At 43.4% G+C, this 18,160-nt stretch overlaps 2 protein-coding genes across 4 annotated transcripts in view; one reads left to right on the plus strand and one right to left on the minus strand.

The window, feature by feature from the left end:
* LOC143336020 (transcription factor IIIB 90 kDa subunit-like) overlaps window positions 1–16,928 on the plus strand; it is a 31,728-nt gene extending 14,800 nt beyond the window's left edge. For all 3 annotated transcript variants that reach the window (XM_076755820.1, XM_076755821.1, XM_076755822.1), the window contains exons 3-19: window positions 269–349; window positions 942–1,115; window positions 1,251–1,282; window positions 1,694–1,766; window positions 6,733–6,882; window positions 7,204–7,297; window positions 7,442–7,568; window positions 7,663–7,702; window positions 9,158–9,253; window positions 9,675–9,980; window positions 10,073–10,134; window positions 12,066–12,147; window positions 12,434–12,486; window positions 13,014–13,303; window positions 13,582–13,633; window positions 14,098–14,290; window positions 16,267–16,928. In XM_076755820.1, coding sequence (XP_076611935.1) covers window positions 269–349; window positions 942–1,115; window positions 1,251–1,282; window positions 1,694–1,766; window positions 6,733–6,882; window positions 7,204–7,297; window positions 7,442–7,568; window positions 7,663–7,702; window positions 9,158–9,253; window positions 9,675–9,980; window positions 10,073–10,134; window positions 12,066–12,147; window positions 12,434–12,486; window positions 13,014–13,303; window positions 13,582–13,633; window positions 14,098–14,290; window positions 16,267–16,298 — 1,937 coding nt within the window. In that variant the 3' untranslated portion in view covers window positions 16,299–16,928. The remainder of the gene's footprint in view (window positions 1–268; window positions 350–941; window positions 1,116–1,250; window positions 1,283–1,693; window positions 1,767–6,732; window positions 6,883–7,203; window positions 7,298–7,441; window positions 7,569–7,662; window positions 7,703–9,157; window positions 9,254–9,674; window positions 9,981–10,072; window positions 10,135–12,065; window positions 12,148–12,433; window positions 12,487–13,013; window positions 13,304–13,581; window positions 13,634–14,097; window positions 14,291–16,266) is intronic.
* LOC143336021 (BTB/POZ domain-containing protein 6-B-like) lies at window positions 2,096–6,872 on the minus strand. The gene is made up of 6 exons (XM_076755823.1): window positions 6,765–6,872; window positions 6,356–6,519; window positions 4,651–4,931; window positions 3,915–4,005; window positions 3,643–3,761; window positions 2,096–3,243 (listed from the first exon to the last, which is right to left on the minus strand). The coding sequence occupies exons 3-6, from the start codon at window positions 4,863–4,865 to the stop codon at window positions 2,211–2,213; spliced, it is 1,458 nt and encodes a 485-aa protein (XP_076611938.1). The 5' UTR covers window positions 4,866–4,931; window positions 6,356–6,519; window positions 6,765–6,872; the 3' UTR covers window positions 2,096–2,210.
* Window positions 16,929–18,160: the final 1,232 nt, after the last annotated feature.

Raw genomic sequence — 18,160 nt, forward strand, 5'->3', positions numbered from 1 at the left:
CTGATGTTGATTGAAGTTTTGAGTCACCTGGTGAACAAACTTCAGCACAGACTTTTACCTTGAGCTCTCTCATTACAACCTGATGCCTCAGATCAGTGCTGATTCTGACTCTGCTGAGACATATCCTGAATTTGTCTCAGCCAAGACGGATTCATGATCTCAGATGATGGAGGGAATCTGGTGTTGTTGTATTGTTTCTGTAGTAACTTAGTGTTTCTTCTGGAGGTCCTCTTTAATATCAAACTTCTCCCTGTCTTTCTGTGTGTAGGTCCAGTTAAGGCTCCTCTTCTTGGTTCTGGTTTTCACACCAGTGTTGGGAAAGAGTCCAGAGCCCAGACCCTGCAGGGTGGTGAGTGCCTTCATCATCATCATCAGTAGGGGTGCACCACTGTGATTCACATTGATATCAATTTCTTCATTATAAAATAAGTCACTCACTAAACTGCTGACCTCATACTTTCATAACCATAATCCCGCACAGACAGGTTCACACTGATGACAGATCAGTTCTGTTTCAGCATAGTTCAGATGTCAGAATCAGTGCCCAGAAAGAAGATGTTCCTGTCAGTATGCCATCGTCTCCACCACCTTCTGCTGTTTGATGATCAGATGGTTCAACATCACAAACATGTTTAACAAACAAACTGATTTCATTGAGGTTCGAGGTCACCACCTGGATCCTCCTGATCAGAGCTCACATTTAGTTCCAGGAACTCATTCGCAAAGCAGAAACAAAGAATAGGTGTTAAGTTACAGCTTGGTAAGTTCCTCTGTGAGACTATGAACTGTGAAAACTCCAAGTCAGATCTATGGAAGCCTGCAGGGGACATGTGTGTGGAGAATTTGTGATGTCTCTGATCCAGTCTTTTTCCGTACATGTGCCTCTTCAGTGCTGTCATCTAATAAAACAAACTGAACTAATGAGCTGTGTATGTCTCCAGGTAAGCGTCAGATCCAGCAGCTGGGCAGTCAGCTGCAGTTGAACCAGCATTGTTTGGACACAGCCTTCAATTTCTTCAAGATGGTCGTCAGTAAGCACCTCACACGAGGACGCAAGACAGAGCATGTCATCGCTGCTTGCCTCTACCTGGTGTGTCGCACCGAGGGGACGCCACGTATCCTAACAACCAGCAATACACACTCTGACATAGTGTGTCTCTCATTTTATCTTCAACATGTTGTCAGTCTGCACCTTACTGTAACCTCTGACCTCAGGGAAGCTCTACTTGTTTTCCTGAACTATGTTTCAGACATGTTGCTGGATCTGAGTGACCTGCTGCAGGTACAACTGACCACAGACCTGCAGAGACCTGCTCCCTTAGTAAAGTCTCAGTAGGCTGAATAGACTCTGATGCAGTCTAACATGCACAGGGGTTTTTATGAAATCCGGATTTTTCCTCTGTTGTCAAAAATATCTTGTCCACACAAGCACCATTTTAAAAAGATCACTATCCACATGAAAATGTAAAAATACAACAGAAGCACAAAACCAACAGGCTGCAATATAACCCCAACCCTAAAGCCATGCTGACCAATCTGAAGCCTGAGAAGAATTATCAGCAGGCTACATGCAACTAAATTACAAATCCTAGTATGGTGGAGGTGTACAAAAGCTTGTGGATATACCCGTGTTCGTGTGGACAAAGCATCAGTAGACTCAGCACAGTTCTAATTTTTACTTTCACATGTTCAGGTGAATGTTTACATCCTGGGAAAAACCTTCCTGCTGCTGGCTCGTGAGCTCTGCATCAATGCACCTGCCATCGGTGAGAATTTTAACTCCGTTTACTTACTCTAAAATTGAACTTTATTTTAACTGTCAGACATCAAAGTATTTCCACTGTAAGTTTGAACAAACATGCAAGGTATTCACAAGAAACCAAGCAGGTAGTTAAGAGTTAGGAAGGTAAGGCTTTTCAAAGTGCATTTACTGTCGTCTACAAGGTCGGTACAGTTTAAAAGGTTAGAGTAGTAAAATTCTGCTCTTTGCTGACATCTAGTGGCAGCTGTAGGAAACTACTACATCAAACATGTCCCCCACAAACTCCTGTCAATAATAACTACATCAGGAAAAAAAGCAGCAATGCACTTATAGTTTCAGTCACTTCAGCTTTAATGTTCAGCCATTAGTGTTTAAGCAGCACAAACAAACCAATCAGCTTGCAGTTCTACTACAACAGCCAGTCAGCTTCTCATTCAATGCAGCAGGTTCAGCAGTAGAAGACCAGTTCAGGGATCTGCCCCCCCTGCACACCAGTCCCGTTGGTACTGTCTGATGAACACTGGAATTGGAAGGTCACTTTTCCACACTGCACTTCAGTCATCCCCTCCTGGCCAAAGTAACTCAGCTCATTTCCATCCAGGACAGCACTGACCGTGTAGAAAGTGTCCTGTTCCACCTGGACCGGGTGTTCAAACCACACAGGAAAGGTGCTGCTTGATCCATCTGACAGGAATTTGGTGAGGTTCTGGGCCAGAATGGTTCCCTGCCTCTTCAGTTCAATCTTCACGCTGTACTCTGCCTTACCGCCACTCGACCCATAGAGACAAAGTCCGGCCATGAAGATCCGCCGGTCCACTGCGAACTGGATGCTGTCACAGCGCCCCCTGTAGCGCCATTGGTTGCTACGGTAGGCTGAGGACTGGAAGCGGTGGCATCTCTGTGGCGCCAGGCCAGCCCGCTTCACCAGAGGGAATTCAAGTCTGGGTTTGTTGGAGGCAGTAAACCATAGGAAGACATCATGAGTCTCTTTTAGCGTCAGGATGTCAGACTGCGCCGCCCCATCTGCAAACTCCTGCAGCGTCATGGAGGGGATCCGGACCAGGTACAGAGCCTTACCCAACACCATTCGCTGGTTCCTGGGTGTCACCGACAGGCCTTGACGTCGACACTCAGCCACCGCCCAACTTAGCACCGCCTGGAAGATCAAGACTTCACGGATGTTGAGCGATTCTCTTTGCAGGATGATCTCCAGCGTGGGCAGGTCGATCTCACAGAAGCCTTCAGATTGCAAAGCGAGTTCGGCCTGAGCATCAATCACCTCCCAGCAGCGCTGTGTTAGCTCTGGCTCCTCGAACAGCCTGCTCTGAGACAGCAGGACGCAGGCATTCTTCGCCTCCAGACTCGTCTCCAGGAAGGTGACGCAGGCCTTCGCCAGAGCAGGAACAATGTACTTCTTAGCAGCATAGAGCGTGGCGAGCACAGTGTCAGCCTCCAACTCAATCTCATCGCTGTACATGTACCTGAGACAGAGCACACAGCAGCTTTAGGACATGTCATGGAGAGAGAGACAACATACATTACACATACACAACATGGTCTGCTGCACTGCACTGGATACTAGTGCTGGACTAATTTGCACAGACCTAAGAAATTCAAATTACTGTGAGGAACTTTGGGAACTTCCTTGCAGCTATATACTTTCTGTTGTCTGATAGTTCAGCCTTTTCTCATTTTTTGATCCATTCAGCCCCTGAGATCCTATCAAGGACCAATGTCAGACACTTTCTTAACGTACACTCAAACTCCTTAATGGGCCGAGACTCCCACTGAGAACCTTGGCCCTTGCTCAAACACTTCTTGATACCCCTAAGGTGTACCAGAGGGGCAGCCATAGTTCAGGTGGGAGAGACTGGACTCACTTTAACAGAATAAGGAAAGCAGCTGGCTCCACATCAGGGATGTGAATCTCTGATTGTCCCTCAGCCAGATCTCCGTAAAACATGGCTCCAAACACAGAGCTGCCCACTGCCAGGACGTACTGCAACACAGAAACAGGGAACCAATCAGAAGTCTGAACCAGAGGGGACAAAAAAGGAAGTGGATAAAGTTAGAGGCCCAAAACACAGTCACATGACACTGTCCAGGTCAGAGCAGATGAGTCCAGGTTCAGCGTGGACCCAGAACTTTATACCTTATGAGCAGGAACTCTCCGAGTTTCTCCTGGAGGGCCAACGATGAAGTGAACATCAGCCATCTGCTCATTATTGAACATCAGAGCGTTTCTGCATGAAAACAATAAATAAACACAAAATACTTATTTATAAGATGTCCAGACGAATACCTTTCAAAAAAAAAAAAAAACAGCTGCTTCATTGAAACCCAAATAGATTCACTTATTCTTCAGTTATTATGGGAAACTTTAAACTGTTAAAAAGTGGAATTTAAAGTTTGTCTGCAGACAGGTTTCATTTGTTCATCTGATCTGCTGTGATTGGATATACGATTCTCTGGGTTTCACAAATAATTAATTGAAGTGAATAAATTGAACATGTATCAGCTGAACATTGTGTGAGTTTTCAGGAAACTTTCCAGAAAATTACTAAGAAATTATAAACCTGTATAATGAAGTTTTATTGGGCTCCCTGAAAACAACAAACAAAATACATTTCCCTCCAGAGTCAAACTTTCCTGGTAACTAATTTACTTTATGGGACAATATTTTCCCCCATGCATACTTACTTCATAAAGATATTCCTCCGACATAGTGTTAAACATTTCCTTTGTTAGTTGTCATATTTCACATCATATATCTTATATTTTCCTCCATCAGCTGAACTGTTTCCCTCTATGGAGTGTATTTTCCTGCTGTCCAATGACAGCAGAGTGCTTTTTCCTGCCGTCCAATGAGAGCAGAGTACTGTGCTGACCTCTCTCTGAGGGTGGGCTGTGTTTCCTGCCAGCCGTCTCTCTCTTCTCTGTCATTGCTGGTGTTCAGTTGAACGATTCCTCCATCGTCATCGTCGTTGTCGTTGTCGTCGTGGTTTCTGGCCGGCGGCTCCGGTTCGCTCAGCTGGATGAAACTCTTCTTCACCTCCACCTCGTTACTTTGAGGGAGGTTGGTGGAGAAGAGTTCAGCCGCCATTTTCTCCTCCTTCCTTCTCCTGGTCACAGAGCCAGCGAGGTCACAACCTCACAGCATGACTGCTTCCTGTCAGAGAGTCAGAGATTAAACTGATTCTAATCCAGATTATTACAGAATAAAATCCAGCACACTGGACAGACACTGTATGTAGTTCTGTGCTGCTGGTCGTCTTTATTCTCTTCAGAACTGAAGCAGAGCTGCAACTAAACATTATTTCCATTATCCAATAATCTGTATTTAAATGTCAGAAAATAGTGAAAAATGGCTGCACACATTTACACTGTAAAAAATGTTTTCAAATGTCCAAAATCCAAAAACAGCCATTTTTCATACATTTAAAGCGTATTTAAAAAAAAAAAGAAAAAAAAGAAAAGAAATATATCACATTTGAGAAGTTGGAAGCTATTTGGAAAAATAACTTAATGATTAATCAATTATCAAAATGAACTAATCATTGCAGCTCCAATCTTAAGTATATTGTTTAACTTTCCAGGTAACTTTACATGTACTGGTTATACTGGTTTCACACTGGTTTCACAGCAGCTGTTTGTGTGAAGCTTCATTGTCTCAGTTTTTGATGGCTCTGATTGGTTCATACAGACATCAAACCATCTCAGTTCAATCCTGAAGTTGGTGTTAACATCATGTTTCAGTGTGTTTCTGTTCCTCTCTGCAGCTCAGCCTGGAAACACTCACAGGATGTTTCAAAATAAGAGCACTAGAAATCTGGAACACATTCACTCGATTTGTTGAGGTTCCTGCATCGCTGATGCTGTTTCTGAACAGGGACAAGATCGTTTTTGACATTTGTCTCTTACTGAAGTGGAGACAGACAGGGATATTTACCTACATCCGCTGGGTCCAAGCCCAAACATACAGATATTGCTTTCTAAATGCAATCCATTCAGTAATCTGCAGATTATTTTCTCCATTAATCTTTTGGTCTTCAGTGACGTCCTCAAAGAGATTCAGGTTAGTTTGAATTAAATCACCAGAGAGGCTGTAAAAGGAATATTTCACCTGGAAAATGAGTGAAACAATCATTGATGATCAAATAATAATTTTCTGTCAATCAACGAATCAATCTCATGGTCCTAATCAGCAGGTGTTCAGGTGTTATACAGGTTGTACCTGTTGTACCTGCTGCTTTAATTTCATTATAGAGACACTAAATACGTTAACATCAGTCTGCAGCTCCTCGTCTCTCCTGCTGCTCCCCCCGCAGCTTACATCATGTCACCTCACGGTTACCGTGGATCTGATCAATATCGGAATTCATCATCATCAGAGAGGCTTGTTTCATAATCAATAATCAATGATCAATAATCATACGTTCAGTTGACTGACAGACGCCGCTCAGTCCGTTAACGCTAACGATAATCATGTTGTTGTTTGTTGCCATTAAACCTCACCGACATCGACCATCAACCGGAGCCGTGACAGTGACTATGTGCGCGCGCGCGCGCGCGCGCGTGTGTGTGTGTGGTTACCTGTCGGACTCTCGGCGGTGGTTTGTTTTGCCGTCAGCGTGAATCACAGCCCGACACAGGCTCCTGTTTGCGCCTCCGGTCGCCATTTTATATCTGACTCTGCTACTTCCGCCTTCACCGAGTTACTCCGCAAGATGGCGACAGAGCGCGGGAAGACATTTTATCTCCACACACAAACACAGGTCATATCAACAGAACGTGAACATGAATTCAGCAAGTCAAACAATAATTACTTTGTTCAGCCAAATACATGTTATACATGTACACACACATACAGAGTTTAATGTTTACTATGCATCACATTGAACTATTATTTGACCTCTCATCTCCTCCTTTCCTTCTCCTCACTCCCTTTCTCCTCCTCTGCTCCTCCTCAGATCCTTGCCTGTACATCCCTCGCTTTGCTCACATGTTAGAGTTCGGTGCGAAGACACATGAGGTTTCCATGACGGCTCTTCGTCTGGTTCAGAGGATGAAGAGGGACTGGATGCACACAGGACGTCGACCCTCCGGACTCTGTGGAGCAGGTATGACCACCGTTACCATGTTACCAACAACTGACATCAACAACTGTGTATTTACCATTCTGTTCTCCCTTTTCTTCCTCCTCCTCCTCTCTCCCTTTGTCTCCCCTCTTCCTCTCTCTGTCTCTCTCTGTCTTTCTCCCTCTGTCTCTCTGTCTCTCTCTCTCTCTCTCTCTGTCTCTCTCTCCTCCTCCTCCTCCTCCTCCTCCTCCCCCTCTTCTCTCTCCTCATCTCTCTCCCTCTGGCTCTCTCTCTCTCTCTCTCTCTCCTCCTCCTCTCTCTTCTCCTCTCTCCCTCTGCCTCTCCTCCTCCTGGTCTCCTCAGCTCTTCTGGTAGCAGCTCGGATGCATAAGTTTCGTCGTACGGTCAAGGATGTGATCGGTGTGGTGAAGGTCTGTCAGACCACTCTGAGAAAGAGGTGAGAGCTCCAGACCATCACAGTAGATCACAGTAGATTTCCAGATGATAGTAGATGACATTATACACAGTAGATTATTTTAGAGATCGTTTGTGTTCACCGTGTGGTGTCGGTGATTACAGCGTCTTCTCTCCCACCCTTCAGATTAACAGAGTTTGAGGACACGCCCACCAGTCAGTTGACCATTGATGAGTTCATGAGAGTAGATTTGGAGCAGGAATGTGATCCACCGTCCTTCATCGCCGCACAGCACAAAGCCAAGATGCAGCAGGTAGCTCGCTCGGTCTCTGATTGGCTGCCAACAGATGACAACAGTTAACCAATGATCATTAACCAGTCATCCTTACTGTCCTCTTCTTGTGCAGCTGGAACAGGAGCTGGCCAGGAAACTGGATGACGTTGAAGGTCAGTTCCCAACACTCCAGAGGTCTCTAAAGGTGTCATTCAGGACACATCATTTTAATTATTATTGTTATCATCGTTATTAAACCTTTTTTAAATATGGGAAGTCCTGTCCATGAAAACACACAGAAGTAAACATTCAGCAGTAACATGCAGAATCAGATCGCCATGAAGGAGGACAGGAGGGAGACAATGTGGCTGAAGGAGCCGTTACAAGTACCATTGCATTTGCCTCCAAACCCTTCACTGCATTTTTAAATGCCCTCATTGAGATCAGCCTATTGAGCTGCAAATCCATCTACAAGTAGTTCCAGGCTGCAGACAGTGACCACAAAGGCCTGTTTGTCCATTTCAGCGCAAACCTACAGACAGCAAGAGGCTGTCATTGGAGCTCAAACAGTAGTTACTGGTATAATTGAGATATACCAACAGAAATTGGGGGAACAGTTCAAGGATGCATTTATAAATAGATATGTACCAGTGAGTGAGTGTACACAAGGCAAATGAAGGCCTCTGAACTGTGACACACCTCACAGGTGTACCCATGGTACACCTTATCCAGCTGATACAAGCACCAGGCAGAGGCCTACAACAGATCACCAGAGTCAAAGGAACTAAGTACTACTGTTTTCAATGTGAGGTTTACAAGTTCAGCAATCATCAGTTAAAATACAGAGATACTTGCACTGCGACACTAATTCAGTATGATTGTCCTGTAAGGTTACAGTGTTAGGAAGAGAAGCTGATGTCGTCCTGGCTTCAGAAAACAATATCAGTTTAGTTTCTGCAGCATTCAACACAAGTTTCACATCAGACAACCGTGATTGTACCATACAAAAGTCAGACTGTAAATACTCTGGTGACTGAACGAGGATGGCACCACAGCAGTACATGATCATATCGTTGGCATAAAGATTGTGCATGTGTCCTTTCAGAGCAGCCGACCACCTGCTCAGACTGACCAATACTGAGCAGTCATTGCTTCATGATAAGAAGGTCAAATATACTAAAGACCTTTGAGAGAGTGATAAAAAGAGCAGCACAGTTTTTTTGTGATCCAGTGACTCAGTTATGTCATTAACAACATTTAGGTATGGTCCTGTGTTGTCTCTTGAAGCCAGATTGGTACAATGTTGGTAATTTACCAGTCCTTCAATGTCTTTTCGACAAAACAGTAACTAAGTAACCCTAAACACTAAAGGGATCCTTTTGGACACTTTAGAGGGCACTAGGACAATGTACTGTGCCACACCAACTCCCTCACAGGTGTCATCAGTTCTCTGCTGTGCAGTAAAGGAGCAGTCTGCTGTTTTTTGGCTGTTTGCTACAAAGTAATAGTTGTAGTTGTTGAGGACACAATAAAAGACACGTGACAAATGATTTAGGACACTGTAAAGGATACCAAACAAATTATTGAGATCATTTTAAAGGACTCATCCCTTCGTTTTGTCCTGTTAGGAGAGATCAGCTGCTACAAAGACGAGATTGAGACGGAGCTGGAAAAGAGCCGACCCAAACTGAGAGGAATCTACGCCGCCTATGCCAAAGAAATTGGTCTGTACTGATCCTGAGTCAGCTGAGTCTACTTAAACATCTCCACACAGGGAATGAAATCAGCACCTGCCAAACACTGTGGCAGGGAAACATTTCAGATCACCTGCCACCATAGCAAATAGTTTTTTCTTATATTGATGAATATTATTTTTGAAACAGTTCTTTTGTTGAGAATATTTAAGGAGTTGAGGTGACATGATGGCATGATGTCATCCATATTTTTATGGTCAGATACCAGTGATTCACTGTTTACAATCAAGCCTTCTACAGTGGCAGACCAAAAAAAATGACATGTATATGTAAAGTTACCTGGAAATTTTCCATTTCCTGCCACAGTGGCAGGTGAAGAAAAACTTCATGTTCAGTCTCCACAGAAACAGAAATAAAAACACTTAATTACTATTTAATTCTTGGTGTTCAGACCCTGAGGACACAGAGGTTTTGTCCTCGAACTCTGACACTGAGGAGCTGGAGGTCGAGGACGACGAGCTGCGAGTCGCCGCCCAACACTTGACTCAGGACTTCCTCTGTCAGGTGATTCAGGAGGAGGAGGGGCAGGGCAAGACAACAAATGACAATGGACAGGGGGAGGGGGGCAAGAAAGAAGGGTTGGGGCCTCAGCGTCAGGCCGCCCCTCTAGCCGTCATCCTGGGGAAGCTGCCGAGCGCTGCCGGTTTGGGCCTCCAACAGACCATCAACGAGTCTGAGACAGTCGAGAACCCAGACAGTAAGAACAAAAACGCCTGTGTTACATCATCAAAGACTCAGAGTGGTGCTGTGGTGTTTATTAGTCTGCTGTCGTTTTTGGTATTTTTACAGATGAGCAGTCGGAGGGTGGAGAGCTGGACCTGGACGGTATCGATGATCTGGAGATTGATAAGGTCAGTTCATCCATCAGTTCACTGCTGTATTTATCCTTTCTGCCCCACAAAGGCAAAACGCAGTAATTTCATATTTGGTCAAAAGTGAGTCAGGACCTGAATCTGTTTTCCTGCATAAAACAATTCTAAGCTTGTTTGCACGACTGCACCTTTTTAGTTGTAGTGTAAGTGAGTATTTGATTTTTCTTGTGTACAAATTACCTGGAGACAATTATTGCACCTGTGACAAGCTACTGGGCTACTGGCATGGAGCTGGAGTTCCTTCAGCTCATCTCAGATATAGATATACATGTATACCAGAGGAGATACAGAGAGACATACGTAAACGTTCTGATGCATCAGTTTTCATGTAGTTTAAGAGCTGGAAATTACATGACATCCAGGGTTTCACAGCAGATAAAAGCAGCCACTAAATTAGTTATTTGGAAATGATCATTTGCCTTTTCAGGCACATACAGCTGAACATCTTTACTATAGCAGTGGAAATTAATCCCATAACTGCATGGAATTTGGTCAAGAGTTGAAATTTAAAGACAGAATTCAGTGGGAGGCTGTCAACATGAACCCCAGGATACATAAAAGCATGTCTTTTAGCACCTCTTCAGTTTTTCTCAGAGGTTGATGAAGGTGCCTAAACTATGGACTACCTCCTGCAACATTCCAGTGAAAAAGAGAGGATGTTCCAGTGCTATGAATGACTACAGACCTGTGGCTGTTATGTCAGAGGTCTGAAGACCTTGAGAGGTTGGTTCTGTGGCACCTAAGGACCTGGCTTACTGCTTCTCTGGATCCACTGCAGTTTTCATACCAGGCACACACCACAGTGGAGGATGCCATAATCTTCCTAACTCACAAGGCCCCTTTCACACCTGGAGAAGTTCGGAAGCACCGTGAGAGTCGTGTACTTTTGACTTCTCCAGTCCAGCCCTGTCTTGTAAGGGAAAAGCTTCTGGCAATGCAACTGCACACTGATATAGCATCCTGGATCATAGAGTACTTCACTGGCTGGCCTAAGTATGTCACAGTGGATGGCAGTGTCTCTGAGGCTGTGATAAGCAGCACCGGCAGACCTCAAGGAACTGCTCTAGCACCATTCCTCCTCACTCTATACAGCTACAGCTTCTTCTTCAACTCTGATTCCCACTACCTCCAAACGTCTTCTGATGAACCCTCCATTATTGCATTTATCAACAAAGACAAGGAGTACAGAGGACTGATAGAAACCTTCGTCACATGGTGCAACAACAATCACCTGAAGCTCAACATCAGCAAGACCAAAGAGCTGCTGGTGGACTGCCAGAGGTCCAGCAGGTCCTCTGTCTCTTTTATCATCCACAGACAGGAAGTGAGAGTGTGGACTTTTACAGGTACCTTGCAGTTCTAATCAACAATAAACTGGACAGGTCTCATGACATGGACACCCTCCTCAGGAAGGGACAGAGCAGAGTGTTGTTCCTGAAGAGACTCAGATCCCTCAGCGTGCAGCAGTCTCCTGCAGATCTTCCACCTGCTCTTTACCAAGGTGTACTGGGGTGGTGGCATCGAAGCTGGAGAGGCCAGCAGACTCAATAGGAAGACCAGGCCTGTGGTCTGGCTTGAAATGGACAGTCAGTGATGGAGAAAACAATGAAGGACAAGATCAAAGCTACCCTGGATAACTCCGCTCACCCTCTCCATGACAAGCTGTGGCAGATAGGCAGCTCATTCAGCCACTAGATCATCCCACTCAGATGCAGTCTGAAGCACCTCAGGTGCTCAGTTGGACCTGCTAGCTTTGGTTAATTTCTATCTGTTATTCATTGTTGTATCTGTAGAAATGAACAACAGTTTTGTGCCTTCACAAATAAAGGTTGGTTTCATTGTGAAAATTTGTGGCCAGGATGTCGTGTCTTTGTCTTGACTCTGATTATGTCCTCCTCTGTGTGCTGCAGTACATCCTGAACGATAAGGAGGTTCAGGTGAAGACAGAGCTGTGGATGAAACAGAACGCAGAATACCTGAAAGAGCAGAAAGGTCAGAAAGACTCTTCTTCATCATCAACACATCCACAAAATCAACATCATCATCATCACCATCACAATGAATAAAGTCCAACCCATCGTCTTTCAGCTTGTGTTTTGAATATCTTTAAAGATTTTCCAAACAGAAAACACAGCCAGACATCAATATTACTGAATGTTATTGATTGATTTAAAGTAACTGTTTATGAATTTTATTAATCAAATCCATTCACCAATAACATAAAACGTGTCCTGATTTACTGATTGCCTGATTTTTTTATTGATCATTATTATTACAGAAAAAGAAGAGAGGATAAAGAAGGAGAAAGAACAGGGAACATATAAAGAGAAGGTAAGTGCGTCTGTGAAGAGCAGGGTCTCCCAGGCTGCAGTCCAGGGACTGTCCTGGCTCACTGAGGATCAAAGCTAGATTGACCCTCAGGGGCCCCAGACTCCAATTGTTCACATTAAAAGCATACTTACAAAGGGATGGCTGCAAGCATGTCAATGTGAAAATCCTGGAGGAAGTGTTGAGTCTCATTCATGGTACTTAAACATTGTCCAGCTGCATGGTGCTCTGTTGTTGGACTGATTAGACTGATCTTATAAAGACAAACAGGTAAAATACAGGAAGGGTTGAGTGTATATAAACAGGTGAAATTAGAAATAAAGGCCTGGTTGTCTCCGATCCAGGACCTTTGTCCCTTGTCATCCCTTAACGCTCTCCTCATTTCCTGTCATCTCGCTACTGTCAGTTATCTCATTAAGACAAAATGCCCCCCAACAGAATTAATGTAAATTAAGCTTAAATTAAAGTCAGGTTTGAATTAATTACATTTGAATATAATTAAGTTTCCTCTGATTTCTGTCTGTTTCCAGTCAAAGAAGTCCAAGAAGAAGAAGGAGCAAATCCAGGCATCAACAGCGGGCGAGGCAATCGAGAGGATGCTGGAGAAGAAGAAGATTTCCAGTAAGATCAACTACGATGTCCTCAGAGACCTGAACAGCAGAGGGACGGGAAGTGGGGGGGGCAGCAGTCCAAGCAGAGCCTCCTCTGACCCTCCTGACACCAATGCTGCCACACGGAAACGACTCAACCGCCGCCGCCGCAAGAAGAGCAGCGACGCTAACCGAGACCTAGCTGCAAATGCCAGCATCATGGGGAAGAGGTACCATGAATCATCTTTATATAATCAATAATCTATATGTGATCAATGATCTAAATGACGTGTGATCTACATACAATTCAGAAATGATATAGAAGATATATATAATTTAGAAACATGAAGATGTAACTGTGGACCAACATCGTTCTGATGTTTTATCAATCGAACAATCAGCTGATCATCATCATCAATGGAGAAAATAATCAACAACAGATCACTAATATAAAACATAATAATTATTCATTCTTGTTGTTTATATTTCCTGTCTCCTTTTGTTTTAGGGTCCGTCTTCTGATATCCTCCACATCCAAGAAGAAGAAAACAACCATCCAGGTGAGCGACCACACCTGACATGTATCAGGGGTTCTCAAACTTGTCATTCAAAGGTCTGCATCTGATTTTTATTCAAGGTCAGAGGTCCTGAACAACTGGTGATATCAAAATAATATTTAATCAAGTAATTAACATCTGGTAAACTGAGATAAACTGAAACTGAGGCAGACAAGGCTCAGTTAGTCCATATTTCTGTCTGACTCAGACATATTCCTACAACTATATTGACACCTCTGTCATCTAATAGACAATCCGAGTGATTCTCTTTAAAACAGGTCACATGTTGACAAGTTCAGCAACAACCACTTTCAGAACAGACTGGACCTCTTCCACCACCATGTGAACACTTTCTGAATTCATTCATAACCTGAGGGCCAGATGAGGCAGATCTTTGAGAAGCCCTGATATGTACATATACTGTCTTTAAATATGATTATTTTAAACTGATGTGTTTCACCTTTCAGGAAGAGAACTCTATCACCATGACAACAGGTACAACAGAGGCCGAAGTGACAACAGAGGCCAAAGTGACCCCTGACCCTGAACCAGACACCAACTCTACCCCTTCTGCTCCACCCACTGTGCTGGAGGAGGAGGAGGAGGAGGAGGAAGAGGAAGTGGAGGAAGAGTGTGTCAGTGCTCTGCAACTCGTAGGAGGTCAGTGATGGTGATGATGATGATGATGATGATAGTGATGATGGTGGTGATAGATAAGATAAAATAAGATAACATAAGACTTAATTAATCCCACACTGTGGAAATAAAGTAGTAAAAAAGCAAAAACAGCAAAGAACAATGGTGTCACAGAAGGGTCACGATAAAAGACAGAAAGAAAGAAAGACATCCCTTTATTAGTCACAATACACACAACATGCAGTGTTCCGGCCGGGGGGGGCTGCACACGCCATGCTTCTGTTCTCTGCGGCAGACCAGCAGCGGTGGGCTGCCAGCCGACAGCGGCGCCTGGGGACCCAGTTCCTTTTTGTCACCATTGGTAAAACTATTTATGTATATTATGTACAGATTCTAAACATACTAAATGCCATAAAAATACTACTGCCCATATTTCTATGAGAAAACTACCAGTGGCTTATGTCATATTGCATTTGAGAAATACTGTTGCACAGGAAGAAATGGTGGAGTCCAGAGGGCAGCCCAGGATAGCTCCTGTTGAGTGAGGTGGGGGGAGGTGAATGTAGTTTGTGTTTTGAAGCGGAGGGGGGTCAAGTAGTTTGCAGAGGGTGCTGCTGGTGTCAGACGTGCTGCATGGGGGAGGGAGGAGGTGTGGAGAAGTAGCAGTGTCAGGCCTGGACTCTGGTGGGTGGGGTGAAGGAACGGGAGTAGAATCAAATGTGTTGAAAAATATGTTTAGTTAATTGACCCAATTCCGGTCTCCAGAATTCAGGGCCCCTCCCACTGTCACCCCTGTGGCCTGAGATTGTTTTTAGGCCCCTCCAAACCTCTCTGGTGTTCTTGCCCTGAAGGCGCTTCTCCAGCATCCTCCTGTGGCCCTCTTTGCCTCTCCTTATCTCCCATGTCAGGTCCCTCTTCACCCTCCTCAGCTCATCCTTGCCCCCTGATCTAAAGACCCTCTTCTTCTCGTTCAGTAGGGCTTTCAGTTCCTGGGACACCCAGGGTTTGTTGTTTGGGAAACCCTGTACCTTCCTGGTAGGCACAGTGTTTTCCACACAGAAGTTGATGTAGTCCGTGATCCAGGTTGTCAATGGATATGGATATGGATATGCAGGGAGGAGATGAACCAGATTGTGATTGGAACGGCCCAGCAGGGGTAGGGGTGAAGAACTGTAAGCACAATTAGTGTCTGCATACAGTAAGTCCAGTGTTCTATTGTCTCTGGTGGGGCATTTAACAAACTAGGTGAAGGTGGGGGGAGTGGACAACAGGGAAACATGATTGAAGTCACCAGAGATGAGAAGGAGGGCCTGGGGGTGCGATGTCCACAGTTGTGAGACCACAGTGTGTAGGAGCTTGCATGCTGCTGCTGTATCGGCTGATGGGGGGATGTACACAGTTATCACGAGGATGTGCGAGAACTCCCTTGGACGAAAATATGGCTAAATGCTAATGGCTAACAGATCAATGTCTCTCGTGCAGCACTGCTCTTTTACCCTGATGTGCCCTGGTTTACACCATCTGTTGCTCACAAACATCGCTCTGCCCCCACCTTTCCTCTTACCGCTCTCAGCAGTTGAAAATTGTCCAGCGTAATGTGTGAATCCGGCATGAGTTCATTTAACCAAGTTTCTGTGAAACACATGAGACCACACTCCTGGAACTCCCTCTGCAGTCTGGTTAGAGCCGTTAGCTCTTCCGTCTTATTAGGGAGAGAGCTGATGTTCCCATAATAAGAGACGGTATGGATGGTTTGTACTGATGATGATGATGATGGTGGTGATGATTGTTGTTCGTCACAACACAAATAAATCAATCAATCAATAAAGTTTGAATTCAAACAGCTCAGAAACTGTTACCTGAATAAAGTTTGAACTTAGAATAAAAAGTGAAGTCAAACTGTGACTGGAGTCTGGTGAACCTGTAAAAACTCTGCATGTCTCTTGTCAGATGTATTCATTCACTCATTTATTGATGTTTTGACTGGTTGTGTGTTCCAGATTATGGCTGTGAGGAGGAGGAAGTGTTCTAGCTCCAGACTGACCTTTGATCTCCACTGAATAAAACTCCCTGTCCATCAGACTGAGGCAGCTCCACTGATACAGATCAGTGTTACAGAGATCAATAACCAATATCAGTGATCAATCAAAGTGAAACTAGCATTGATAAAAAGCCTCTTTGCACTTTTGATGTTGATGCTTTTTTGTTTTGAAACTGAATTTGATTTCTGTTTTAACATTAAAACACATTTTGGCAGAAGTTTAAAATTTCTTCTTTAATTGATCACCAATCATTTTAATAGATTTTAAAACATCAAGCCTCTGACGTTGTTCATATTGTAAGTAGAAAAGTTGTAGCTTTTAGATGTTTGTGTATTTTTATATTAATCTGTTGCGTATGAATGTAAACACTCCTGTAAAATATCAATAAAATCAACAGTTTTAATGCAGTTTTATCAGTTTCATACAAAATGAAAAGTAACCATCACAAACTCAATCAGCTGTTTTAATGTTTCAGCTGTTTTACTGTTTTCTTGTGTCTTATTTGTGAATGAATGTGTATCTAAAGGGAACTTTGTGTTTCTTCCTGATGACAAAAAATAATGAACAACTGAAACAACAACATTCCACGAAAGAATAAAGAAACTTTGAGAGAAGAGGTTAAACTCTGATGTTTTTTCTTGAAAACAAAAAAATTTCTTAGCAGTTCTGCTGATTATTTTGTACTGTATTATGTATTTAACAGAAATAAAATTTAATATTTATTCTTGACCTTCAAATGGCTGTTTGACACAAAAATCTGAACCAGAAGTTCAGTTTCTGGCCTTTTCTGGGGCTCTCAGCCACAAGTCACAGTCTTTGTCAGACTCTGGACTCAAACAGCAGAACAAACTTCATTTTGAAAAGTCAAAACATGGACATTATGGTCTGTATTCCTGTTTTACTTAAGTAAATGTTGTCATACCGGAGTGTAGAAATACACTCCTCCCTCAAAATGTTACTTAAGTAAAAGTACAAAAGTAACTAGATTGTAATACTTTTAATGACCTTCTGTCTTGCTGTGTAATTGTGAAGTATTTCTTCACACTTTAATCTACATGAACTCTTAAAATTCTTTGTTTCACAAACGCCACTGATTGTTTCAACTGTTCTTTTGATTATTTTTGTTGAATCAGTATTTTCAGTGTCAGCCTGAATGCTCATCAAAAGCATCGAAACAAAAGTCTGAAAAGTAAAACATACCATTTTACCAACACATTGTTTACCATTAAAGGATGTGCTGACCAGTACAACATGTTCTTAGTGTGAAACGAAACACAAATATAAAGTCACATGTGAGAACTTCACAAATAGTCATTTATCTGTCCTGTGATGAAAACATTTGAACAGGTTGTGTAAACTGCAGTGCATCATGGGAAAAACAATGAGACTATTGAACAGGTGAAATTCAACTGATGTTTAGTCTCAAAATGCATTTGTGATGCTGCTGTCAGCCAAAAGTTAGTGAACTTGACTTTATCATAAATCATATTTGATTTTTGCTGCTGCTTCATAATTGTGTCTCTGATTGGTCCAGAGGAGCCTGTTGTTGTCCAAATGACAGGAAGACAAACAGAAATCCGTTTTTTCACACAGTGGTTTACTCACACCAAAATGTAATAAACTTCAAGGGAACAGTCCAACATTTTATTTATTCAGTTGCCTCTTTTTAGACTTTTTATGGGTCTAGGCTAACAGTTTCCCCTGCTTCCAGTCTTTATGCTAAGCTACTTGAACAGTTTCCCCCTGCTGCCAGTCTTTATGCTCAGCTAGGCTAAGCATGTCCTGGATGTGGTTTGTATTCACAGCGATGAAATTGATGTTACTGTGGAGAAGACAGAGAACAAGCAGATTC

This window comes from Chaetodon auriga, chromosome 18 (genome assembly GCF_051107435.1).
Source record: "Chaetodon auriga isolate fChaAug3 chromosome 18, fChaAug3.hap1, whole genome shotgun sequence".
NCBI classification, from domain to species: Eukaryota; Metazoa; Chordata; class Actinopteri; order Chaetodontiformes; family Chaetodontidae; genus Chaetodon; species Chaetodon auriga.